Source organism: Podarcis melisellensis, assembly GCF_964234715.1.
Source record: "Podarcis melisellensis genome assembly, chromosome: 8".
Taxonomy (NCBI): domain Eukaryota; kingdom Metazoa; phylum Chordata; class Lepidosauria; order Squamata; family Lacertidae; genus Podarcis; species Podarcis melisellensis.
In genome coordinates, this window is record NC_138540.1 from 63399085 (window position 1) to 63425521 (window position 26437).

Consider the following 26437-nt stretch of genomic DNA (forward strand, 5'->3'; position numbering starts at 1 on the left):
GGTGGGATTAGTAAGGGGAGGCACTAAGAGGCAAGAGTGTGGCAGGGGGCGCTGAAAAGCACGCACCAGAGGGTCAGTTTTGTTGAATCAACTGAACTACAGTCATACCTCAGGTTGTGAACGCTGCAGGTTACATACGTCTTTTCAGGTTGCGTCCCGTGGTGACCTGGAAGTACCAGAAAGGGTTACTTCCAGGTTTTGCTGCTCTGTGGTTTAACCCACAGTGCCACCTGCGTATCTAATGTGTCCTAAGAATAGTGAGTGATAGCCCAACATTAGCCATGCTTCGATCCATTGAAATCCGTGGAATAGCAAACTGCTATTCTGAATGTTCTTTAGAGGGCCACAGAGGATGAGTTTATGGAACCAGAGGGGAGGGTGTAGCCTGAAAAAGTTTGGGAACCACTGTCCTAAAAGTTCTACCTCAGGGGTGAATAAGGTCTGGCTCTCCAGAGGCTGTTGTTGGACTCCAAACCCCATCAGCCCCAGACACTGTGGCCAGTGGTCAGGGACAAAGGGAGTTGTAGCCCAGCAGCCTCTGGTAAGCCACAGGCTCCTCACCCCTTCTCCATATATGTAACAGACAGACCTTTCCTCAGTCATATGCAGGGAGACCCAGCCTGTTAGGCCCACTTGTCGTCCTGTGTGAATTGGGGGTGGGCCCTAGTACACTCTTCTTTGGGTGCAGTGGGAAGCCATTGCTTGTAGTGACGGGGAAAGCTGTGCATTTGGAAAAGCATTATGGATCTTCTCATCAAGGAAACCTTGAGAAGCTCCCAGTGACCCCCAGGCCACATTCACACCATACATTTAAAGCACCATCATACCACTTTAACAGTCATGGCTTCCCTCAAAGAATCCTGGGAACTGTAGTTTGGTAAGGGTGCCGAGAGTGGAGTTAGCCTGAGATTTCCCTGCCCTGCTCCTGGGTCCTGTTCAGTAAAAAATATTGCCTGCTGGCACTCCTGGCAGCTTTATCACCACCACTGTCAGGCTTATGAAAAATATATTGGCACCAGCAGCAGAAAAGGTGAGCTGGGGTGAGTTTCGTTCCGTATGAAGACTGTCACATACACACCCTGAGCCTCTCCTCCATTTCAAGCTGAAAGTTCTTAACAAAATGTTTGGCTCAGCCCTATTTCAAAGTGAACTTGGTTGTTCTAATCACCCCTGCGTTCCACAGAAACATGTTCAAGATCTCCCCTTTTGACCGATTGAAAAACACACAAAAAGTTTTGAATAAAACATTTTTCCCTTGTAAAAGTTTATTGGCTATAAAAACATACATTATTTAGCAATGCAAATAACAATACAATTCAACATTATACACACACAGTGACACACTTCCCATTTTATTGATAGGGTTGCCAGTTGTTATTATTTATTGAATACGGCCCTATACCTGGAAGTCTCAGTTTCCAACCATATTTTTCATTCTAAGGAGAGATACCACCTGTCAATATGCATGGAAAGGAACCACTTCTCCTGCCTGAAGAAATCAAGGGAGAAGAGCGTGCAAGGTTACACTTCAAATGTGTGCATGTGTCAGACTCTGTCACAGTAAAACTTCCTTTAGAAAATACTGTTTGAATTACCCAAAGTGTTACCAAGGGTGGGTGTGCATGGTGGTTTCAAGCACACTTGGCTTGGCAATGTAAGGATAAAAGGGAAGGTGGGAAGCAGCTTTGGACGAGGTAGGTTTGTTTTCTCTGGAGGAATCATTGCAAAGAACTAGCCAATGTTCTTGAACATAATATTCATGTCTCGAAAAGTGGGAGGCACAACACAGTAATGGAAACGTCTCCGGTTTAACGGGTCTTAATCTGGGGCTCAAGGAGAGCGGTGATGCTCGTTTTCCCTCGCCCTTATCTGAGCATGTGAGCCCCAACACTGTATAAACATGTCCAAACAACTGCACATTAAAAGCAAAAAGGCTGTAATGACAACAAGGCGCGAGGAAAGGAAGGAACAGGGAAGGGAGCAGAAGGCTGTATTGCTTTTATTATAATACTGTGAAAACCCAAATAAAACTTTCTATCTATCCAAAGAGGGATTAACACCAGGAAGACTCCAGATCAAACACGCCCATTGAGGGCTGCTATCTTGACCTCCATTTGCCACCTCTCCCTCCACCTCCTTTTAAAGAGCTGGGGCTGGAGAGAGAAAGATGCAAGGGAAAAGAGTCTTCCCTCCAGGTACCTGCCACACATTATCCTCATCCCAATAGCTAACCTGCTTCAGGTAATGTGGAAGAGGATAGGAGACGAGGTTGTCAGGGAGAACAATGGCTGGATTTTTTGGTTTGGACCGTCGTACCTTCAGAGCAAAGCTTCTTGGCAAAGCTAGCTGCCAGCCTCAACGCAAGGTTCACAAGATTCAGCAGCCTGTAGGGCCGGCTATCACCACCAGAGGGCGACAGTGCATGGTAAACTCTCTGCAAGAGTCTTTGCCAACCTGTTGCCTTGCAAATGTTTTGGTTCACAACTGCCAGTGGCTCCGCCAACACAACCCTGGCTGGGGCTGATGGGAATTGTAGCCTAAATGGGAACTGTCCAAAATATCTGGGGCACCAGATTGATAAATATATGAGATATGTACACACATCTAACAATATATTAACAATATAAATTAACAAATGCATTTAGAACACTTGCAACAGCTTGGGACTTCAGAAGGCCTCTTGTGCTCAGCAGAGAGGATTTGTTTTGGTTCCAACAACGGAATTTAGATGTAGATCTATTTATTGTATTGACAGTTCCACCCTGTGCCCACGACATAGTTCCAAGTGAGCATATATAGGATTGCACTGTAAATTAACACATTTATTCTCCTGGCTTTCTTTGTGACTACTGAGCTGCCCCCTTGAATCAAAGCTTTTGTTACAGCATGGGGCTAAAACTCTGAAGCAGGAGGCACCTTTCTCTTCCCACACCTTGTTCATTATGGGATGGGGGTGAGGATTAAAGGAAACAACATGAGCTTGGACTGAATTGGATTCTGTATAATGGTTAACCTCCCTATTGTAGAATTCAGATCTTTCAGTGCAAAGTTCACCACCCTGGTACTGGTGAAATGGCTGTGATCCTAAGATTCTATGACTAGGGAAATCTATTTCAGAGCATCCAAATCAGGTTCTTGCAATATAATGTGTGTGCCTCGGCCGATACCCATGGAATTTGGGTTCTGGAGTACGGACCGATTCCAAGTCTCTGTTTTCTCCAAGCAGCCCAGGTTCCAAGGCTCCCATGCAAGGCACGTCCAGAAGAGGTATTTCATCCACAAGACTTCCACAACCACTGGAGTCCTTTTCAGAACCTCTTTCGTCTACAAACTGCTCCTCAAAATGGAACCCACAGGAGTCCTGGTTGCCTAGCATCCCAAAGAGAGGTATCTTCAAGTCCTCCAGGCTTGCACAGTTTTCTTCAGGATGACCTCTCACAGGTGTGAATTGCTTCCCAGTGGAAAGGTTAATGCCAAAACCTTCTATCAATACTGATGAGAAGTTTATATCTTCATCCCATCGTTTTCCTCCAGCAATTGGAAAGCCAACTGGAAACCCAAGGAATTCCTCCACAGAGGAACTCTCAGAACTTGAGGTCCCCTGGTTCTCTTGGAACCCAGAAGAAGACTCCCCTGTTGAAGCAGGGACCCCAAGCACTGTTAAATCTGGCAAACCTGACTGAGAACTTCCATAGCCGGAAGATGGCAGAGGTGCTTCCAGGCCCATGCTGACCATTTGGCAGTTCAAGCTTTTCTTCTGGAATCGAAGCACTTCCGTGTAGGGTATGGGGCTTCCGCTATCGTCATCGTCATCTTCCTCATCTTCCTCACTCTCTTCTGACAGCACAGAAGGACTCAGTGCTGAGTGTTTCTGGGGGCCAGTCCTGTTCCTCCTTCCTGATTCCACAAGTGCTACTGTACACATGATGGGATCCAACTTGATTGCTTCCCTTTCACCAATCAACAACAACTTTGTTGGCCCTTTGGAAAAATCCTAATTAGGGAGACAGAATATGGTTGACCATTTTAGAGGCATATGGCTAGATATTTTTAATTCTGGATATAACATTTATCTATTTCCTTAGTTACTTATACACTCCTTGGCTGCAAAAACAAAACACCCTCTAAGCAGTTAACAGGAAGTATTTAAATTATCAGTAAAAACAGTTAAACAGAATCAAAATCCTTTTTTAAAATAATTAAAATGAACAGCAAAATAGATTAAAATATGTCAACATTTCATCTTGAAGTCACCATGACATACAACTTTAAACTGACATACAACTTTAAACTAGGACTGATTATGCGAATAGTCGATAGCTAAGGAGGTTTTCAGGATGGGGGAGAAATTAGCTTGCAAACCTACCTGGTTTGCACTTCCTAAATAAATTTTAAATTCACACTTCTCTGCATTTTGAAATGCCATTCTCCAACCAAAAAAAGTAATGTGTTGGGGGGAGTGTGAATAAAATTGCAAATATTAGTGAAAGTAACATACAAAACTTCTTTATACAATATGGGAAATTGTTGTAAAAAAAAGTGTGTGTTAGGCAGCATTGCATTGAAAAAGGCATATGATAGAAGAAATGCACATTAAAATGCAGAAGAATTTTCATAATGCCTTTTTTCCCATAACACCATATATATATATATATATATATATATATATATATATATATATATGAATGATTTCTTGGTTTACAAAAGTATGTGCAATATCCCCTTTTTCAAGTTACGTTTTCTACAGATCAGTTTCATTTGTTGTGATATATTAGTGTTACATTAGGAAGAAAAGAGGGAAAGAGGTGGAGGGGGGAGTGGCAGGTGGGGTGGGGTGGGGTGGCAATGCTTCTGTTCTACTTAGTTATGTGTGGGGTCATAACACCTTTTTTTTAAAAAAAATGCAAAATGATGTAGAAATGTGGTGAGCTGAACTTAAGGTTGGAAAAACGAGAAATGGAGAGAAAGTAAAATTGACAGATTCATCCATCCAAAGAAATGGTGCGATCGAGTGCAAAGTAGAGCAGAAATGCGTGCTTGCAAATACTGTATTTAAAATGTAGCAAAATTGCCAGCTCTACTATCCTTGCATCCCTTCCTGTCTAACAGGAGCTGTAGGCAGTAGCAACACTGTGTCACATAGAGCAAAAGTGTGTCTGGCTTAGTACAGTGGTATCTTGGTTCTCAAACTTAATCCGTTCCGGAAGTCCGTTCCAAAACCAAAGCATTCCAAAACCAAGGCTCGCTTTCCAATAGAAAGTAATGCAAAATGGATCAATCTGTTCCAGACTTTTAAAAACAACCCCTAAAACACCAATTCAACAAGAATTTTACTATCTAACGAGACCATTCATCCATAAAATGAAAGCAATAAACAATGTACTGCAGCCACACAATCAATCAGTCAGTAGCTGAACTGGGTTCAACACAGTCGCAAAAACAAACAAAAAAGCTGCAAAAACAAAAACAATAAATAAATAAATAAATAGGAAAAACAGACATACCTCAGATTAACACTCAAAATGGAAGTGTGGCACTCAAATCGGAAGTGTAACTCTCAAAACGGAGCATGTTAGGCTTCCGAAAAAAGCTTGCAAACCAGAACACTTAATTCTGGGTTTGCAGCGTTTGGGTTCCAAGTTGTTTGAGAACCAAGGCGTTTGAGAACCAAGGCGTTTGAGAACCAAGGTACCACTGCATAAAGCAGCACTATCTGTTCCGTATACAAGGTGTTTCAGTCCTTGGTTTCAAATGCAGTTCAGTCAGGTTCACGTCTCTGGCAAGAGGAAAGAACCTTGCCATTTGACAAAAACCACAGAACAGGGCAGTAATCTACCTTCCTCCTCCTCCTCCTCCCGTTCTTCAACATCTACACAAAAACCCTGACTGAGGTCATCCAGGATTTTGGAGTGCAGTGTGAGCAAAATGTGGGTGGCACACAGCTCTTTTCCTCTTTGACATCTGCGAGTGTGGCAGATGTGCAAGATTGGTGTGTTGTCTTGGTAAATGTCTGGATGAGAGCCAATCAACGGAAGCTTAATCCTGACAAGGCCAAGGCACTGTTGGTTGGTTGGGGGGGGGAGCCTAGATCAAATGGATGGGATGCAGCCTTCCTAGAGTGGAGTTATGTAGCTTGGGGGTACTAATGGATCCATTAGGGTTGCTTGAGGTTCAGTTAGCCTTGGTGACATGGAGCACCTTTCATCAGCTTCAACTGGTGGCCCAATTGCACCCCTATCTGGACAGGGGCAGCCTAGCTTCCGTTGTCTACAATCTGGTAATCTCTAGGTTGGGTTATTTCAATGTATTATTTGTAAGGCTGCCTCCACAGTCAGGGACGCGGGTGGCACTGTGGGTTAAACCAGAGAGCCTAGGACTTGCTGATCAGAAGGTCGGCGGTTCGAATCCCCGCAACGGGGTGAGCTCCCGTTACTCGGTCCCTGCGCCTGCCAACTTAGCAGTTCAAAAGCACGTCAAAGTGCAAGTAGATAAATAGGTACCGCTCTGGCGGGAAGGTAAACGGTGTTTCCGTGTGCTGCTCTGGTTCGCCAGAAGCGGCTTAGTCATGCTGGCCACATGACCTGGAAACTGTACGCCGGCTCCCTTGGCCAATAAAGCGAGATGAGCGCCGCAACCCCAGAGTTGGTCACGACTGGACCTAATGGTCAGGGGTCCCTTTACCTTTACCTCCACAGTTAGGAAACTGCAGCTGGCACAGAATTCCAAGTCCAGATAGTGAACCAATTTTGGTATGTCTGCAGTCACTACCAGTTAAGTTTCCAAGCTCAATTCAAAGTGCTAGATTTGACCTATAAAGCCCCCAATATCTCAAGGACTGCCCTCTCCCCACATGAACCAATCCAGAACCTGACAGTCATCATCAATGGTAGGTCCAGAGGGTGGCAGTACAGTACAAGAAAGGGCCTTTTCCGTGGTGGCTCCCCACTTCTGGAATGCCCTCCCCACGCTTGGCGCCACCTTCATCCATTTTTAAGTGCCAGGCTTTTGGCTCTTGATTTGAAGGGCTTCAGTTATTTGTGCCCTTTTACTGGAATACTTGTTTATTATTTGTATAGCTGTGTTTTTAGATTTTTATCAGCAGTTTGTTATACTTGAGTTTAGTGTTTTGTTTTTTTGTAAGTTGCTTTGGGTCACTTATGTGGGGAAAGTGATTGATAAATAAATAAATAATCATCCCATACCAAAGCTTGAGGCATCTTGATTGGATTATTCATCTTTTTGTAGCAGCAGAAGACAATAAAGGCACCAGCATGGAGCATGAGTAGCAATGGAACAGCAACAAAGACCCAGTTTTCTGCTGCAGAAGAAAGCAAACAAACGAAGCAGTTAATACTGTATTTGGGGTAAGTTCTTGCCCTTTCTCCAATTCAATCTGTTTTATTGTTCCGTTCTTCCTGGTCTCTTAATGAAAAGTGGTGTTTTTTGTTTATCACAGACAGAATGAAATTTTCACTGAACCAGGCAAGAGGGCCTTCTTGGTAATGGCGCCTGCCCTGCATAACGCCCTCCCAGCAGATGTCAAGGCAATAAACAACTATTTTACTTTTAAAAGACAACTGAAGGCGGCCCTGTTTAGGGAAGTTTTTAATGTCTGTTGCTGTATTTTTGTTTTTAATATTCAGTTGGAAGCCGCCCAGAGTGGCTGGGGAAACCCAGCCAAATGGGTGGGGTATAAATAATAAATTATTATTATTATTATTATTATTGATAAAACAAAGCTTCCTTGGCACACAATGTCTCTGGATATATTCCTGGAATGTGGGGCTACCCAATATGAGGCCACAGGGATCTGTTCCCATCTACATAAAGAGGCAAAGCTTTACACTTCACACTTCACAGCTTCACACTTTAGCTGTGTGATCACAATGCAACTTCAAACATTCATTTGCACCCATTTAAACTGCATGTGCACAAATCTGTCCTGCACATGCTGGATCAGGGCAAGTATACAAAATGGACAGTACAGTCTTCGCACAGGCACCCATTTCCTCCTTCCCTGTACCTTTTCCATGCAAGAGAGTGCAAACTGGTTTCGAGTAGTGGCTCCATTTTTCACTCATGACGCCACGGGCACGGAAGCAGTATCTGCCACTGCTCCAGTGTGTCGTGTCAAAGCCCAGAACATTCTTCTTCATCTCAGTGTAGTTCCTCTGGCAGATAAGAAAAGCAAAGGGGGTTGAAATCGACAGTGTCAGGGACCATGCTGAGGAAGGCTGCACTGAGGAGGAACGGTGGGAGCCTTCCCCTCCCCCTGCTTCTGATCAGGATCCTGAATCTTCCCAGGTGCAGGAGGACAGCATAGATTTGGAACAGTGGTTCGCCGAGGGGCATAGTTCTGAAGACAGAAGCTGGGAAATACTGGATGGGGGACAGCTAGGAGGAGAAGAACTGGGAGAGAGAGAGTTAACAGACTCACTGTCGCTTGAAAGCGTTCATTTGCGCAGCCCAAGGTCAAGAAGAGCAGGTAAGAAAGCATAGTGGTTGCGAGCTCAGGTTGCAAGACGCGGTAGTGATGTGGGTGACTAGGGAGGAAGTGGGTGGAACCCTTAATTGGGAGCACCTTCATTTCAATGAATGTATTCTTTGTTCTCTCACTGTAATCATTAAAGTTTCTAACTGGTAAAAGACTCCTTTCTCTTTGTTCTGCTTATCTTTTGCCAAAAGGGGGAAGGTTTCATGGTCCGGGTTACAAGCAGTCGGAGTCCCGGCTTGGTACGTCGGGACCGGGGTAGAGGTCGGGAAGCAGGAATCAGCAGTCCAGGGGTCCACGAATCATGAAGCCAAGAGTCCGAGGGTCAGGAAACCAGGAGTCAGGAAGCCACAGCACAGCTAGATGGGTAGCATGTTGTTGTGGCAAAGAGCCAGAGGGAAATGCTGGTCTTATATACCCCTCCCGGCCCTTGTCACCAGGTGCTACAAGTCTTCTGTCAAGCCTCGCCTGTGCGGCCGTGCCTTGCCCTTCCAGGCCAAACTCAGGAAGGTCCCAGTCCTGCGAGGCCCTACCAGTCACAGGGCCCGGTTCCTGCACACACTCCTAACAGAAAGAAGCCAATTCCCTGAACAGACAGGGATATCAGCAAACATAAACTTTGGCTGAGACTAGGGTTGGAGAGGGGGGATGCTCAATTTTTATTTTACATTTAGAAACTTGCATTTCATTGGGAAACCAGGGACAAATTCACACTTTTTTTATACATATAAAACACAAACTGAAACACAGCGAGTGTTTGAAAATTTGCGCTTTCTGAATTTCACCATGCACCTCTCCAGCCAAATAATGTGTACAAAAATGCATACATTGTGGAAGTTGAAAATAACAGACAAAAATGCATTATAGGAGGGGAAATGGGGTGGCAAAAATGTGTAAAATAGTCAAAGCGGCATGCAAAACGTGGTTAACAGGAGAAACGTGCACTAAAATACTGACAAATTCTCACAAGAATTTAAAAACAATGGAGGGGATAAATTGCTTCAGAAATGCAGAGAACTAGACTTAAGGTTGGAAAAAATGAGAAACTGAGTGGAACTGAAATTGACAGACTTGTCCATTCCTTGTCCACCAAGAGGCATTAGCATGGTTCAAGAACGATTTCAAGCCAGGCAAAAAACAGCTGGGGTGCAAGGCAGGGCCAGTGAGGGGGCGTATGGCCTGGGGAGAGTGTTATGTACTGAAGTTCTCACCCTGGGCCAGCAGGGGGATACTGTAGATAGTTATGCAAATAAGGGATTGAAATAGTTCAGTGATTGGATAGTTTTAGAAAATTGTTACAGTTATGTTGTACTGGAGCTCTATATAAGCAAGCTGACTGAACCCTTCAGTTCAGTTCAGTTCTGTTCTGGCCTGTTCACCCACAACTTAACAGAGAGTACCAAGGGCCAGAAAGAGAGGCTTGGAGGGCCACATTCAGCCCCAAGGCCTGAGGATCCCCAGCCCTGGTTTAAAGTATACACCAGCACTCCCTGCTGCAGCTGCACTTTGAAGAGGTCCACTGCACCACACACAGGAGGCTTTTCCATGGAAGGAAGGGTGGGATACAAGTTTAATAAGCACTCCCTAAGCAAGCCCTGAAATGAGGAAGGATTGCTAAATGTAAATGACAATGACTTTCAAGAAGGATGTCTGCAGATGATTTTGAAGTTGCATATCCACCACCTACTTACTGGTTTCCCTGCTCCATCGATGCCATACTCCAAGTCATAGGTCAGGTCTTGAAATGTGGCCTTTGCACAGGATGGGTAGGGGAAAGCAATGCTCACATCAAGAGCATTTTCAGTCTTTTTCAGTTGCAGAATTGGGGGAGCAAGTTCCACTGGAAACGATTGGACAGATGTTAGGGCAATACAGTATTGAGAGAGACAGAGAGGAGTAAATACCCCCACCCCCAAATGCTTGGTTGTTGCCAATGTATTCCACATCTCAATTATGCAATAACACCCATCATTCCGCTTTATCTGTCATTCTGCAATGCTTCCTGAATGATACCACATTACTACTGTCCGGTTCAAAACTCTTGAGCTATAGAGCAACAAAACTGGGACCCAGAACGTGGTATAAAAAGTTACAGGATTTCAGCAGGAAGCTACAGGGCATGTGCTGACTGGAAATGAAGGCAATATGCTCGCTCTGAAACTTTCGCAGGTACAAGCAGTATTTTGAAGAGAGATTGCATATAGACACCTCAGTGCCACCCTGAGCACAAATCATCATGAGTGCACAATTTTAACTATATGTCTGGAATCGTCCTAAAATTCCTGCTCATTTATGGGCCTGTCAGGTAAGCTACCTGGGCCTTTCTAAACCACAGCTTCCCCAACCTGGTGCCCTCCAGATATTTTGGACACAGTTCCATGTCTTTCTGCTTCACTGCCAATGAGTGCCAGGTTGGGGAAGGTTAATCCCATCAGGTATGTTATGTACTGAGCTGAATAGGATCCACAAGGCAGCAGTCTGATTGGTCCTAGAACAATAGGATTCAGAATGCAGCAGTCTGATTGGTCCTAGAACAATGCAGCAGTATGATTGGTGTGAAGGAGCCACCCAATCCAGCTCCAGGTAGAAGTGAATCCACAACCTGATTGGCCCATGGCAGAATCCCGGAATTAGCCAATCACTTGTGGCCCATTGTGTAAATAATGTATATAAAGCTGATATTTTGGGGGAACTTTCATTTCTCTCTACTATGAGCTGAATAAAGAGCATGAAATCCACACTCGACTCTGAGTATATTTCAAGGTATTAGTGTTTTATCCCTATCTGCCAGGCTGTCTGGAGAGAAAGGAACCTCTGGCCTTATAAGAAGTTCCCCTTCTCTCTTTCACTTATTAGGTCTTCTGGGACAGAACTGTGAGCAGAACCTTCCATTTCACAAAATAACAATTGGCAGCATTAGTACAACTGCCCTCTGCACCTTGATCTCAGGGTCCTACCAGCCATACCTTGAACAGTGTAGTCAATATTATTCAGTTCCACCCATTTGGAAGAGGCCATCCCAGAGTTATTCTTCATCTGAGCTTTCACATGGACTGAGTATCTGTTGTCCAGTTCTGGAGACATGCAAGTTATGTTGCAGACTGTTTCAGAGATGTCCCTACAGGGTAAGAAGTCGTCCCATTGAAGTCCGTAAGGCTCCCTGCAGGAAGAAGCCACAGCGGTGACAGGTTAGTATTCAGATTCACATGAGGATGTGACGATTTCAATTCTGAAGAACAGTCAGCAGCCAATTGTCGCCAGGGGTAGAGATTAGATGGGGCTTTGCCAATACTCAGTCCCTAAAGGATCGTCTTTGTTTTTAAATGACAAGCTCAACAAAATATCTGAGAAAGTGTACCATTCTTTATAGACGTATGATTTAGAAGAGCTATAACGAAACAAAATAACCTTGCCTGCATAGCATTTTTTTTACAGAATATGATTTATATGCAATATAAACATACATATACATACACATATAGGCCACATTCACACTATATATTTAAAGGACTATGTTGTCATTTTAAACAGCCATGGCTGCCCCCAAAGAATTCTGGGAAATGCAATTTGTGAAGGTGCTGAGAGTTGTTAGGAGACCTCTGTTTCCCCTCACAGAACTACAGTTCCCAGAGTTCCCTGTGAAGAGGGATTGATTGTACCGAGAACTGTCACTCTGTGAGGAGAATAGGGCCCCCCTAACCACTCTCAACACTCTTAACAAACTACAGCCCCCATAATTCATTGAGGGCAGCCATGACTGTTTAAAGTGGTACAACAGTGCTTTAAATGTATGGTATGAATATGGCCATACTTGTTTCCTGTTTTGTTTAATGTGTGCATGTAACTATGCCCTTCACCCCAGAAATATATTGCCAAAGGATAAAAACGGAATGCCCAACCCAATAGCGCTGTAAATTTCCAAACCAGTCTGAGCCTGACCTATGGACTAGGCCGTTCTGACAAGCGACTGGTGTTACACAACATATTCAAGTCAAAGGCCACTTCAGGCCAAAGCTATTTTTGCAGGTGGGCTTCCATTGCAAAACACCAAATACAAGTCATGCAATTAATGAGTATTTGGCGTTCTTGGACAAAACACACACACACACACACACACACACACACACACACACACTCTTAATGCAGTAAGAAAAGTGATGGGGAAATGCTCTGGAAAGTGTGGGGTGACAATTACTTCATGTGACATTGGATAAGCTCCCTGCAATGAACACTCAATAAATGGTGGGCATGACAGCACCTCCCTGTAAACTTTGTGCAAACAAATCAGGTGTGAATGCTCAATAAACAGGTCATCTGGGAGACTGTCCTCCCCCCCATTTTCTCTGAGAGGTGTGTGAACCTAGCTCATCCTGCACAAACTAGATGATTTTTTTAATTGGGAGACATAAACACACCCACTGCCTCCAATTTCTTATGTGCTAGTAACATCCCAGAAAAATCAAGTGGAAATTATTGCCCAGCCTTTCCAAATCTGGTGTCGCTCAGATGTTTTGAACTACAACTCCCAGCAGCCACAGCTGCCAGCAAGTTGGTGGGAATTGTAGTCCAAAACATCTGGAGGGCTACCAAACTGGGGGAAGGTTGTTCTAGCCATTGCTCTTTTCTTTGATGCTCACATCCATTGAACAGTGTAGGTTACTCCAGGAAGGTCATCAGCAGCTGGCAGCCATGTCAAGAACAGATGGAAATCCTTCGACACGAGCGTCAGATTTTGAGGAGGTGATAGTAGGAATTCTTGGCCTGTTGGAAAGGAAGACTTCCTTAAGTGTCCTGGGGTTCATTTCGTCTTCACAAGGCTAGCCCAAGACTTTTCCTTGCTCAGGCAGAAGATCCAAAGGACAACCACCCTACTATTAATTCAGATAAGGCAAAGCCCACAGGGAACATCTGTGAGGAAACCTCATAATCTGGATGAGAATCCCACCCTTTGGGCCTCATTTATTCATTACCTGAGTTGGTAGTATTCTTATTAATATGAATTAGTTGCATTCTTGCACTCAAGTGCCGCAAAGCAAATCACACGGTTAAAAAAAAAGAACATAACAAAAACATTAAAATCAATTTTAAAACAGCAATAAACAAAAATTAAAACACTCCCCCAATAACCTATTTAAAAGGACCTTTCCTCCCATCTCACCTAAATGCATTTCAAGCGCGGACAAAGGCTGGAACTGTGGAGTAGCTTTAGTACATATGATATGGGCCTGCCTAATGGTTACCCCTCTCTGGTCGGAGGTCCTCACACTTGTTAATCTAATTCTAGAGAAATATTTGACATTAGTGGATGTTGAACTGTATCTCGGTGTAACAGGACCTCACTGAAGGGCAGAAACTGGATTCTGTGGGTGCTGACGCTGCAGTACAGTAGTACCTCTATGAACTTAAGTTCATTCCGGAGGTCCGTTCTTAACATGAAACTGTTCTTATCCTGAGGCGCACTTTCGCTAATGGGGCCTCCCACTGCCGCTGTGCTTCTGGCGTGCGACTTCCGCTCACATCCCAGGGCAAAGTTTGCTACCAGGAGCATCTACTTCTGGGTTAGTGGAGCTCATTACCCGAAGCATTCGTAAGGGGGATGGTATGTAACCCGAGGTTCCACTGTATTGGGAAGAACGCCTCTTACCCCCAATTGTACAGCCATCAAACGTTCTGTTAACATTGGCAGCGTACAAGCGGGCAGGTTTACACAGGCGGCAGCAGGACAAGAAGTTCTCTGACATTTGGCCTGCGTATAAAGGCTTATTTGCCTGAACTGCAGTTGAGCAACGGGCTTCTTCATCTAAGGTGGTTTGTTGAATTTGGGGGCTAGAGCAATAACCCTTGGCTTTCCCTTGTGTGTCTCTTTGTATGCGTGTGGATAAATGGATGGTACACATGAGTGCCTGTCTTTTGATACTGATGCAGCGACTCTCCTCTGTTCCATAAATGTGTCACTTTGGTACTGAATAAAAACTATAAACAATAATGATTTTTAAAGTGCTGCAGGGGAGAGAAAGGATGGTCACAACAAAGACAACCGACCTGTGTAAACCTGCGTCTTCTCAGCACAGTGAAGCCTGTTTCTGGGTGAAGCAATAAATCTATACTTGGGCGAAACCGCCTCAGACTGCAGGGTGGCAGAGCAGAGGCAAGTGTCATGTGACTCAATGCTCCTCCATCAAAAAAAAAGAAAAAACAGTTGGGGAAAGGTTGTAGCTCAGTGGTAGATCATCTACTTTGCAATCAGAAGGTCCCTGGTTCACTTTCCGGCATCTCCAGGTAGAGTTGGGAGACAGACTCCCTGTCTGAAACCCTGGAGAGCGGCTGCCTGTCAGTGTAGACAATATGGAGCTAGGATTCAGGATAAGGCAACTTCCCCCATTCTCTGAGCACTTTCACACAAATATGCCCTTCTGCACAATTTGTCCTCACAACAGCTCTGTGAGGGAGAGGGACTGGCCCAAGGGCTGCTAACCACTATCTATTTCAAGGCTTTCCGTAATGATGCCCAGGGAATGTGTCATGGTTACATATGCATACATAGCAATGGCTTCTTAGAGAATGATCCCAAGCTATGAACTCTTGCAATACAACAATTTTGCCTTTTTAAAGGGGAAATGTGATTGCAGTTGCAATTATCAAAAACGGGAGCACTATAGACTCCCATTAAAAGGTAAAGGGACCCCTGACCATTAGGTCCAGTCACGGACGACTCTGGGGTTGCGGCGCTCATCTCGCTTTATTGGCCAAGGGAGCTGGTGTACAGCTTCCGGGTCATGTGGCCAGCATGGCAAAACCAGAGCAGCTCACAGAAACGCCATTTACCTTCCCGCCACAGAAGTACCTATTTATCTACTTGCACTTTAACGTGCTTTCGAACTGCTAGGTGCACAGGAGCTGGGACCGAACAATGGGAGCTCACCCTGTCGTAGGTATTCGAACCGTGACCTTCTGATTGGCAAGCCCTAGGCTCTTTGACCCACAGCGCCACCCACGTCCCATAGACTCCCATTATACAGCTGCAAATAAAACGCTTTTAAGTGTGCTTTAAGTGCACTAGATGGAGATGGTGAACCTTACGGAAAATTCAAAGTATGTTTTTAAAAAAGCATTTTCAGAACGGTTTTTATATGTGTGCAGATTCCACCTACTATGTCAATATCCATCTTTGGTCAGGTGTTTGTCTACCCCACATTGCTGCTGCTGAGCAATTTGGATAAGGAAGTGGGGGAGAATACAAACTTATTCGCAAAACAGTATTTTACTAAACTTCCCTATAGGGCAAATATATGTAATTGGAAAGCGCCCAAACCACCCAGCAGGAAATGATAGTCTAGTTAGTATATATAAAAAAGGGAAGTGAAGATTATGCAAAAATGATCAAATCAAAAGAGAGACGGTGAAGGTTAGAACCAATCTTGCACAGCTGCTTGGCATCATCCCATTTCATATGTTGATAACTTTAGGGCCATATCTGGAATTCTGTGACTGAAATTCTACAAGGCTTCTTTTGGAAAAGTGTTTGCGGGGTATCTGTGGTTTGGACAGGGGCACTGCAAAGAAGTGAGTGTCCACTTCCACACCCAAATGCTGAAAACTCATTTTAAAAAACGAGTTCCTATTTACCTGTTAGGGAAAGTCCATAGGTGCCTCTAAGTTTCCCTTAACGGGGTGTGTAGCAGCCAGAGTTAGTATGTCCCATTTCAGTGCACCACCCCCACCACAGCATCCCCTCCCTGGGTTACGTAGTGACACAAAGCAGCAACGGTGACAGCAGGTACTGACAAGATCTTGCAATCACCAATGCTGTGGCATTTGTTAAAGGGGCTGAGAGTTGTTGGGTGACTCCTATTTTCTTCAGAGAGCTACAGTTCCTACAGTTCCCCAGGAAGAAGGATTGGTTCTTAACCACCCTGGAAGTTGTCTGAATAGGCCAACACGGTGAATAGGAGCAGCCAATGTATTGCCCTCCATTCGTTGCTTGGAATACAACTCCCATCATCCCAAGTCATAGGCCATGCTGGCAGGGGTTGATGGGAGTTGGAGTCTGACAACATCTTGAGGTCACCACATTTGAATAGGCTAGGGTTACCAGATGCCCCCATTTCCCGGGCACAGTCCCCAGATTTGCAAATCTGTCTCTGGACAAATTCTGTCCCTGGATTTCATTAAACGTCCCCGGGAAAAGTGACATCCTGGTCTCCTGGAGTAAAATGCAGCTGGAGGGGTGGGAAGAGAGTTTTTGCGCAGGCAGAGGCAGAGGTGGGGGGGGGGTCAAAGAGTGCGAAAGAAGGGCTTTGTACCTTCCCCAGCAGAGAAATTGTGTGCCTTGTATCCCTCCTGGGCAACGGCGCACCACCTGCCCGTGACTCCTGAGCCTCCCCCAATCTCCTGCCCCCTTTGTTTTGAGAGGTCACGGGTGGGCGGCCGTTGCCCAGGAGGGGTGCAAGGCGCGCAGTTTCTCTGCTGGGCAAAAGCTCTTCTTTCGCACCCTGTGAGACTCTCAAAATGAAGGGGGAAGGGGGCAGGAGATCAGGGGAGGCTCGGAAGTCACGGGCGGGTGGCGTGCAGTTGCCCAGGAGGGGCATGAGGGGCACGGTTTCTCTGCTGGGCAAGGCACGGAGGGGTGAGATGACTTCAATCCCCTCAGCCAACTGCAGTGGCAGTGGAGCTGGCGCAGAGCTGGGCAGCTGAGCATGAGAGAGAGCGTGAATGAAAGTGTGTCCCCGACGGCCGGGAACTGCAGAAGTCAAATTGGAGCAGGGAAACCTTATGTTCTTTTAAGTTGAGGCTTCTTGAGTTGAGGTACCACCATTGCAGGGGGTCAGCTAAGATGCCCCTCAGAGGTCCTTTCCAAATCTGTGATCATCCCACAGCCATATTCTCAAACTCTGCTTCCAACTTCACCCCCCAGGTTTCTCTCCTCTTCTGGACTTCTCAAGACAGCAAAACAGCTGATGTATAAATGTAATTGGGGATAATAAAGCATGTAAATTATTATTATTATTATTTTATTATTCATTGGGGAAAAATCTGGTAACCATAGAATAGGCCCCTGCAGAGGGTTCCTTCCACCGTGCAGAAGCTCAAAGCATTCAACACTGCATGTAACAGCCCTCACAGCCCTGCTGCCCTCCCGATGCTTTCGACTGAAACCTCCCATCAGCCCCAGCCAGCGTGTGAGAAAAAGGAAATCATTTTACACCCCACTTTCAGCCAGACATTCATTCCCACATCTCCTTTCTCCCTGCTGCCTTTTTCCATCTGAGTGTACTCCTTCCACACTGACAGGCCGACAAGCTTGTTCCTTGCCATAAATCGTCCCTCCCTGTCAAATCTGGCCAGCAGCAGAGAGGCTTTGAGAAAGTGAACCCAACAGCAGGCTCTCCTTTTTAGACTTTGCACCCTTTGGAGGATAACCCAGCAAACGTATGAGTAGAAACGAAAGCGCCAGAGGGAATTTGGGCTTACCGACTGTCCCTGAAGCCTGTCCGAAGGAAGCCAGCACCACAAGACAACAGACCCTCAGAAGAGACATCCTGGAAAGGAGCGCAGCAGCTCATGTTTGGGCCAGGAACTTCTGTTTCTTACTTTCACTTTGAGGTTTCCTGGCAGGAAACAGCACCTGTGGCACACATGCCAAAGCACAGCAGCCCCCTAGAGGACAGGAAGCATATTTACTTGCTGAATCTCCTGGATGTACATAAAAAGGCACCTTTGGCTGTGGTACTTAAGAGCCTGCTGCACTAGCCATCCCTGAAGTGTCTCTCTATCCCAACCCCTGCAGGCTTATTCGCTTGCTGCTGTTGGTGTTGTTGTTCATGACATTTATATCCTGCCCTTCCTCAAAGGATCCCAGGGCAGCAAACACATCAAGACTAAAACTGCAACTCAGGCTTCTAAAAACAGTTTGGAACTCCTAAAAGCAATCAGGAACCCCAAGGATGTGCTGTACGCAGTGCTGGATTTATGTATAAGCTAAACAAGCTATAGCTTAGGGCCCCACTCTCTTGGGGGGGCCCTAAAAATTTAAAGGAAAAAACACTTGATGTACATTTCCAAAATATAAGATAAAAACCGAATAAATAAAACCTACATACAGCAACAGTGTTTTGTGTTGTGTAGGCTCCTGTGATGTAAGTAATGGGCCCCGCCTGCTGGCCTGCTCCCTAAAATATCACTGGTTTGCCCATTTCTATATCAATTACTTTGATAAAATACTTATTTTGTTATGTGCAAATGGATTTAGATACATATTAGGTCCATAAATTACCATATAGCATATATTCAACACAAAAACCAGTGACAATTTGTTGTTGACACAGGTCAGCTGGACATATAAAGGGCCCCATTACCTTCAGAAGCTTAGGGCCTCACCAAACCTAAATCCGGCCCTGGTTGTACAGGGAGCTGACTTCTGGCACCAGACCAACTCTGCGTTACAAAGATGTCTGCAAACGTGATATGAACCCTGCCTTGTGGGAATCTGTTGCAGACGACTGCAGTGCCTGGAGACAGGCAGTCGAGTCGTGTATCCATAGCAGTGGGCAGAGGAGAAATGACCACTGGGGAGGAGCACAGAGAGAAGAAACGCCATGGTGCATCTGCAGCAGAGCAAACAGATGCCTTCATCTGCCCCAGCTGAAACAAAGCATGTCTCTCCTGCGTTGGTCTGTACAGCTACAGCAGGCGATGCAACTGTCCAACAGCTTGACGCAAAGGCACACTCCTCCATTGTCTCCCGAGACTGGCGGATATCAACAACTCTCAAAACTAGTAATTCAAGGTGGCCAGAGAGAGATCTTTCTGCCATCAAATGCCTAGGTAATTTTTTTTCACAATCCCATCAACTTCTTCAATACACTGTATCTTAACAATTGCTCTCTTTAGTACCCTGCCCCCTTGTGGTGGAATGTGTGAATTTCCCCAAACATTCCCTTTGGCCACTAGTCAGAGACAGCTGCAAAGGACACGATCCACGTAAAGCACTCTTATACCACTTTAGCAGTTATAGGGCCTAGAGGTGGGGGAGAAATTCTATGCAGTTCTCATTTTAAAGGAGGATCCATCCAATGTGTAGTTTTCCAAAACAATATGTGAACCAAAACAGAGCCATCCTTCCAAAGTCACACTTATCCAAATTTTGTGATGCTGTTCTCTACCCAATGTTTACAAAAATGCATATATTAGGGGATAGGGTATATAAAAATGAGTATTTTTTTAATGAAAATGTGTTATTTAACAAAATTTATATGCTGCTTGACTGTAACACATCCTCTAAGCAGTTTTCAATAAATATTTAAACCCATGTGTGTTAAATTGTGATTTAAATGTACAATGCAGATGTGAAATTCCCCCCACAAATGCACACACAATTTATTTCAACTTGGATATCAACATAATTATTTATTTACAAAAGTATTTGTCTACTGCTCTGCCATTTTTTTTAAAAAACCCAGAGCAGTTTGCAGCAATAAAAACTTAATACCACAAAATGAAAAAAAAGGAGTGAGTTAAAAACCTATAGCAATGTGTTGCCCGCCCCCTTCTCAAATACTAGAAACCTCCCCAGAGTTATGCGTTCAAGCTGGGAGTGGCAGCCTTGATTCCCTGCCAGGTTTCATCCACCGTTGCTTGAACATCTGGAATGAAGGTGCCACCAGAGTCGCCTTTACGCAAACAGTAGCAAGTGAAAATGAAATGAGGCCGGTTGGTTTGTCGACTTTGCACATTCCTTTATCAAACCAGACTGCAACACCCCAGGCTAGGAGGACAGAGCCCGAATGACGTGGGGACTTGGGTGCCTCCTGCTTCGCTGAACAAGCACAGAGGAATCGGGGGCCGGGCCAAAGCAGTGGACTTTTAACCTTTCCTACTGTTGAATGTGTACAAGTGTATTTTAATCGCGCCTTGTGGAAAACAGACCAGATCAGGGTAGCCAATGCAGTTGACACTCAACACCACAGGGTTCATGGGACTAGGCAGGGGGTGAATAAAAACCCAGGGATTGAAAGGGGGTTGAGAAGGGCCTAAGGGTGGAAATGAAGATTGCAAGGTATCGTGTGAAAAATTTAATTAGGTACTATGAGCCTTAGAAATAAGGGGCAGGGGCATGTACAGAGTGCACCTCCCTCGCCAGTGAGGAGCTTCTGTGTGGTGTTATTGTTTTCACTTGATTTACATCCTTACTTTTTACATGTTATTATTCCTAGTAATAGGGACTGATGATGAATAAATGTCAATTATATATTGCTCTTTCTTGAGTATTTTATTTACATTCCTAAGAAATCGGGTTGGGATCAATGATGACTTTGTAAGCCAGGGGTGGCCCGTCCTGTTTTTGCCACCTGAGGTGAAATCCTTTATCACATACACAGCCCAACAAAAACCCACCAACAGCATACAAATCAATATGGCTAACCTGATCCAAAACACCCACCCACCCACCCCACTCACACATGAAAATAAAGACCACCACAGACAACCACAAATGAGGCCAACCCCAACCTCTCTCACCACCGAAGGAACACAAGTGAACAGCAGAGAACCTGCACAAGCAACACTGACACAAAACCCCACATATATTAAGTAAAATAGAAACATCACCACCTGACCTCACCCCTACTCATCTTCCCCCCCTCCACCTCTTTCTCCCTTTTCTTCCTAATGTCTCAACAAATGAAACCGATTAGTTTTTTTTTAAAAAAAAGTTACATGGGGCAAAAAATACGAGAGAGACATTGCATATACCTTTGTAAATCAAGAAAATCTTTAATAAAAATACATTTTAAAAAAAGAAAAGACACAACAGCTGGCTGGACAGGCACTTGGGCAGCTACAGACTCTTGTGGTTTTCTCCTACCTGCCTCCTACTGAGCCAGACCACTGGCTCATCTTGCTCCATATTGTCTACACGGACTGGCAGCGGCTCTCCAAGGATTCAGACAGGGCCCATTCCCGGCCTTACCTGGGTGTCCCACTGGGACTGAACCGGGGACCTTCTGCATGCAAAACTACAGACCCAGCTCCATGCCCTTGTATCATTCGGGCTCTGACCTGGGATGGGTAATTTGGCAGCTCATCTTTCAACCTGTTAAAACAAACAAACAAATACGGATAAGTTCTGGAAAGAGCTGCAGCAGCTGTAGGGAGAGAAAGATGTCATGGCAACCTCGGAGGCAGCAGTCAATCATCATTGTACACAGCTAGTTTCTGTTGTTGCAAACCCCACCCAGCTTTTGACCCTGGAGAGAAATGCATGTGTTAAGTTGTGGGTGAACATATCAGACGACACAGTGATTCTTCAAACAGCTCTTGTTTATTCACAGGGCAGAACAGAACTGAACTGAAGGGTTCAGCCAGCCTGCTTATATAGATCTCCACTAGAAGAAAAACAGTAACCATTTTCTGTAACTATCCAATCACTGAACGTCACTTTCAATTCCTTATTTGCATATGTGGACCTGAGTGAAAACTATCTACAGTATCCCCCTGCTGGCCCAGGGTGAGAACTTCAGTACATAACAGCATGCTTGCGCTGATTGCAGGGAAGACACACTTTCAAAGCAGGCTGCATACACACCATACATTTAATGCACGTTTGAAGCCTGTTGACGTCCCCCAGAGGATCCTAGGAATGTGGTTTCCCCCTCAGAGAGCTGCAGTTCGCAGAACACTACAGTGCTCAGGATATGTGTGTGTCTGCAGCCTCATGATGGGAAAGGGTCAGAGCTCAGTGGAAGAGCATCTGCTTTGCATGCCAAATGAAATATACTCAGAGTCGAGTGTGAATTTCATGCTCTTTACTCAGCTCATAGTAGCAATGAATGAAACTTTCCCCAAAACGTCTTGCTATTTACACAATGGGCCCCACATGATTGGCCAATTCCGGGCTGCTCCTGTAGGCCAATCAGGTTGCGGATTCACCTCCTCCAGGAGCCTGATTGGCTGCTCCTGTAGGCCAATCAGGTCGCTGATTCACTTCCACCTGGAGCTAGATTGTGTAGTTTCTGCGGACCAATCAGACTGCTGCGTTCTGGATCCTATTGATCTAGGATTCAGCTCAGTACACAACACCGAAGGTCCCAGGTTCAATCCCTGACATCTCCAATTAGAGCTGGGGCAGGGAATTTTGTGTGAAACCCTGGAGATCTGCTGCTAGATGGACTTATGGTCTGAATTGGTATAAGGCACGCTCCTATTGTTCTCCAATGACGTGGGTACCTTCATCATGTGTTTTGTTGGACAGCTCTCAAGGTCGAACCACTCAGTGACTCATTCAGAATGATAAACTGGGCCTATTTATTATGTGGGTGTGCCAGAGTCACAAATCCCTCTGTTCTAAAAACCAAACAAACCAGCCAAGACCTAAATTCAAGCCATCCAATATTTTTTAAGTCATTATTCAGTTGATTGAACAATGCTTCATTCATTTGTTAGTTTTTAATTTATTAAATCATTTGAATCAGACGGCCTTTAATCAGAATGCAATTAAGGGCGCTCCCGGGCCGTTGCTATTGTCAGATGAGATTCAGATTCAGCTGCATCTAGTCAAGTCCAGGTTGTGCAATTAAACTGATTTGGAGCTGTTCCGCAAATAAAGCCACTTCCCTCAAAAGCAGACTTTTGTGGGTGTAATGAAAGTTATGAGGAAACACACTGGAAAGTGTGGGCTAGCAGTTGCTTTGAGGCGATGCTGTTTCGTTTCCCCACCAGCAAATCAGAGTGAAGGCTTATTAAATAGCCAACATCATCTCATTTCCCTAAAAAAAAATCCAGGTAAATGCTCAATAAACAGGTCAACCAGAAGCACTTTAAGAATAAGCATCAACGCATCTTTTTCTTCTACTTCTTTATTTTTTCTTTGTTCTTTTTTTCTTTTTTCTGATATCTTATCTTTCATTTCACTCCTTTATTGTGAATAGCATTTTATGTTGTTTAGTTGTTTAGCCGTGTCCGACTCTTCGTGACCCCATGGACCAGAGCACGCCAGGCACTCCTGTCTTCCACTGCCTCCCGCAGTTTGGTCAAACTCATGCTGGTAGCTTCGAGAACACTGTCCAACCATCTCGTCCTCTGTCGTCCCCTTCTCCTTGTGCCCTCCATCTTTCCCAACATCAGGGTCTTTTCCAGGGAGTCTTCTCTTCTCATGAGGTGGCCAAAGTATTGGAGCCTCAGCTTCAGGATCTGCCCTTCCAGTGAGCACTCAGGCCTGATTTCCTTAAGAATTGATAGGTTTGATCTTCTTGCAGTCCATGGGACTCTCAAGAGTCTCCTTCAGCACCATGATTCAAAAGCATCAATTCTTTGGCGATCAGCCTTCTTTATGGTCCAGCTCTCACTTCCCTACTTCACTACTGGGAAAACCATAGCTTTAACTAACATATGAGCTTTACACGTCATCATTTCCCTATATTCCAATTCCAGTTCCGTTCTCTGACAGCCCCTCCAACTGCTGGGGGTTTTTCTTGCCAGTGTGATTCTGCAGCATGCCATTGACACAATCATAGTGCATCCATGGTGGGTTTATTGTTGACCAGGGTGTGGGGAAGCTGTTTTGCAACACAGTGCAGCAAAAGTGGGACCTGGAGCTGTTCCTGTATTCACTTCTCTCAACCTATAAAGCAAGAGTGGTCAATTTGTGGTCCTTCAGATGTTGTTGGATGGACTCCGACTCCCATCACTGTCCAGCTCTCACTTCCCTACTTTATGGTCCAGCTCTCACTTCCATACATCACTACTGGGAAAACCATGGCTTTAACTATATGGACCTTTGTTGGTAAGGTGAATGGCTTTAACTATACGGACCTTTGTTGGTAAGGTGATGTCTCTGCTTTTTAAGATGCTGTCTAGGTTTGCCATCGCCTTTCTCCCAAGAAGCAGGTGTCTTTTAATTTTGTGACTGCTGTCACCATCTGCAGTGATCATGGAGCCCAAGGAAGTAAAATCTCTCACTGCCTCCATTTCTTCCCCTTCTATCTGCCAGGAGGTTATGGGACCAGTGGCCATGATCTTTGTTTTTTTTTGATGTTGAGCTTCAGACCATAGCATTTTATAGAGGTTGTAAATAACTGTAAATATGAAAAGACACAAAGTATTCTCTAATTTTTTTCCTTGGTTATATGTATTTTCTTTTGTTGTAAATATGTATGTTTTCTAATTTTTACTTAATAAAAAATAAAAATGTAAGTTTTAAAAACCAACCAAAGGACTCTGGAGTATTACTGAAAGGTGCAGAGATGGTTGATCTCTGTAGATGCTCCTTTAGTTTAATTGGAATAGGCCAGAGATTATGAAGCACAATTAAAAGAGGCTAAAATGGTCTCTCTCTCTCTCTCTCTCTCTCTCTCTCTCTCTCTCTGTGTGTGTGTGTGTGTGTGTGTGTGTGTGAGAGAGAGAGAGAGAGAGAGAGAGAGAGAGAGAGAGAGAGAGAGAGAGAGAGAGAGAAAATTAATTTTTATCCACGCTTTGGTACACTACCTCTGAATTTGTTTGAAGGGCTGTTATCAAATATTTTAAATATTTGTTATATATTACAGGCTGAGTCTTTTAAGAGCAGCCCCATGGAACACGTGTATTCTGTATCCACGGGGCCTCTTTTAAAGGACTCACCCTGTATATATTATATAGTATATGTTATATTCATTCATTTTCTCTCTCTCTAATGTGACATTGCAATGGAAAGTAACTGCCACTAGATGGCACTGCTTACCACCTCAAATGCCATTTGGGAGCTATAAGGTGAGAGAATGAAAACTACTTCAGCCTTGAAACTTCTTTTAGAATGTATGTAACCTTATTATCTCCCAGGTCAGTCTCATAAGCAGCTTGGGTTTACATGGTACGGTACTCTCCACTGTTAATTCTCCCTATTTTATTTATTTATGTGGCCATATAGATTCTCTACTTCTGCTTCATTGACTGTGCAAAAGCCTTTGACTGTGTCGACCACAGCAAACTATGGCAAGTTCTTAAAGAAATGGGAGTGCCTGATCACCTCATCTGTCTCCTGAGAAATCTTTTCCCCCCTCTGGATGGCAAGACTGTGGTAGCATTGCAGAACATCACAGAACCAACTGAAGGAGACTAAAGCCACCACTAACACAGTATTAGAGCATGTTGCTGAATACCCACAAAATAAAACATGTCTGGGGTAGTGGGAGTCCCTCTCTTTATAAGAGCTAGTGTGGTGTAGTGGTTAAGAGCGATAGTCTCATAATCTGGTGAACCAGGTTTGATTCCCCACTCCTCCACATGCAGCTGCTGGGTGACCTTGGGCCAGTCACACTTCTCTGAAGTCTTTCAGCCTCACTCACCTTGCAGAGTGTTTGTTGTGGGGGAGGAAGGGAAAGGAGATTGTTAGCCGCTTTGAGACTCCTTAGGGTAGCAATAAAGCGGGATATCAAATCCAAACTCTTCTTCTTCTTATAAGTGATTTTAATTTCCAAAGTGCTTTAAAATTGTATTGCTCTCATCCTCACAAAATCCCTGCAGTGTAGGTCATTATAATTCCCTTGTATCAATGGAGAAATGAAGCCAAGGCAGGCTGGTGTGAACACAGTCCTCTTCTATGGGTGCGGTATTTTCTTTCTTTTTTCACGATGCAAAAGTGGCCACCCAATTCCTAAAGGTTTTAGCCAAAGGGTGGCCGACATCTCCTTCCAGGTGTTGCTAACTTCCGTGAGAAAAAAAGCTTTCTTAAAAGTTTTCCCCGCCTGCTTCTGGTTTCTGTCTTTAGGGCCTGATGAGGCCCAGCCATTTCTCGTCTCTCCAGAACCCTGAAATTGAGAGGCTGAAAATTCCTCTGCATTCTACAACTCCCATCAACCAACACGGCCAGCGGCCAAGGCAGAAGGGAACTGTAGTTTGGAAACATCTGGAATGCTCTCTGTTAAGTTGTGGGTGAACATATCAGACGACACAGCGATTCTTCAAAAACCTCTTGTT

At 44.7% G+C, this 26437-nt stretch overlaps 1 protein-coding gene and 1 long non-coding RNA gene across 2 annotated transcripts in view; one reads left to right on the top strand and one right to left on the bottom strand.

Moving 5' to 3' along the window:
• LOC309375662 overlaps positions 1–7842 on the top strand; it is a 43030-nt gene extending 35188 nt beyond the window's left edge. The window contains exons 2-3 of the long non-coding RNA XR_014170981.1: positions 7246–7364; positions 7457–7842. This is a non-coding gene — a long non-coding RNA (uncharacterized lncRNA). The remainder of the gene's footprint in view (positions 1–7245; positions 7365–7456) is intronic.
• IFNLR1 (interferon lambda receptor 1) lies at positions 1251–18101 on the bottom strand. The gene is made up of 7 exons (XM_081921478.1): positions 17963–18101; positions 13129–13252; positions 11458–11651; positions 10183–10331; positions 8024–8171; positions 7203–7318; positions 1251–3994 (listed from the first exon to the last, which is right to left on the bottom strand). The coding sequence occupies exons 1-7, from the start codon at positions 18027–18029 to the stop codon at positions 3128–3130; spliced, it is 1665 nt and encodes a 554-aa protein (XP_081777604.1). The 5' UTR covers positions 18030–18101; the 3' UTR covers positions 1251–3127.
• Between the last annotated feature and the right edge of the window lie 8336 nt (positions 18102–26437).

What these genes read in the sequence shown, in the direction of transcription:
- IFNLR1 (XM_081921478.1), bottom strand. Translation starts at nt 18,029, where the DNA reads ATGTCTCTTCTGAGGGTCTGTTGTCTTGTGGTGCTGGCTTCCTTCGGA. An exon ending in ACCTACACTGTTCAATGGAT is followed by an intron (nt 11,652 to 13,128) that starts GTGAGCATCAAA and finishes TTCTTCCTGCAG; the next exon opens with GGAGCCTTACGGACTTCAAT. An exon ending in TCGATGGAGCAGGGAAACCA is followed by an intron (nt 8,172 to 10,182) that starts GTAAGTAGGTGG and finishes CTTATCTGCCAG; the next exon opens with AGGAACTACACTGAGATGAA.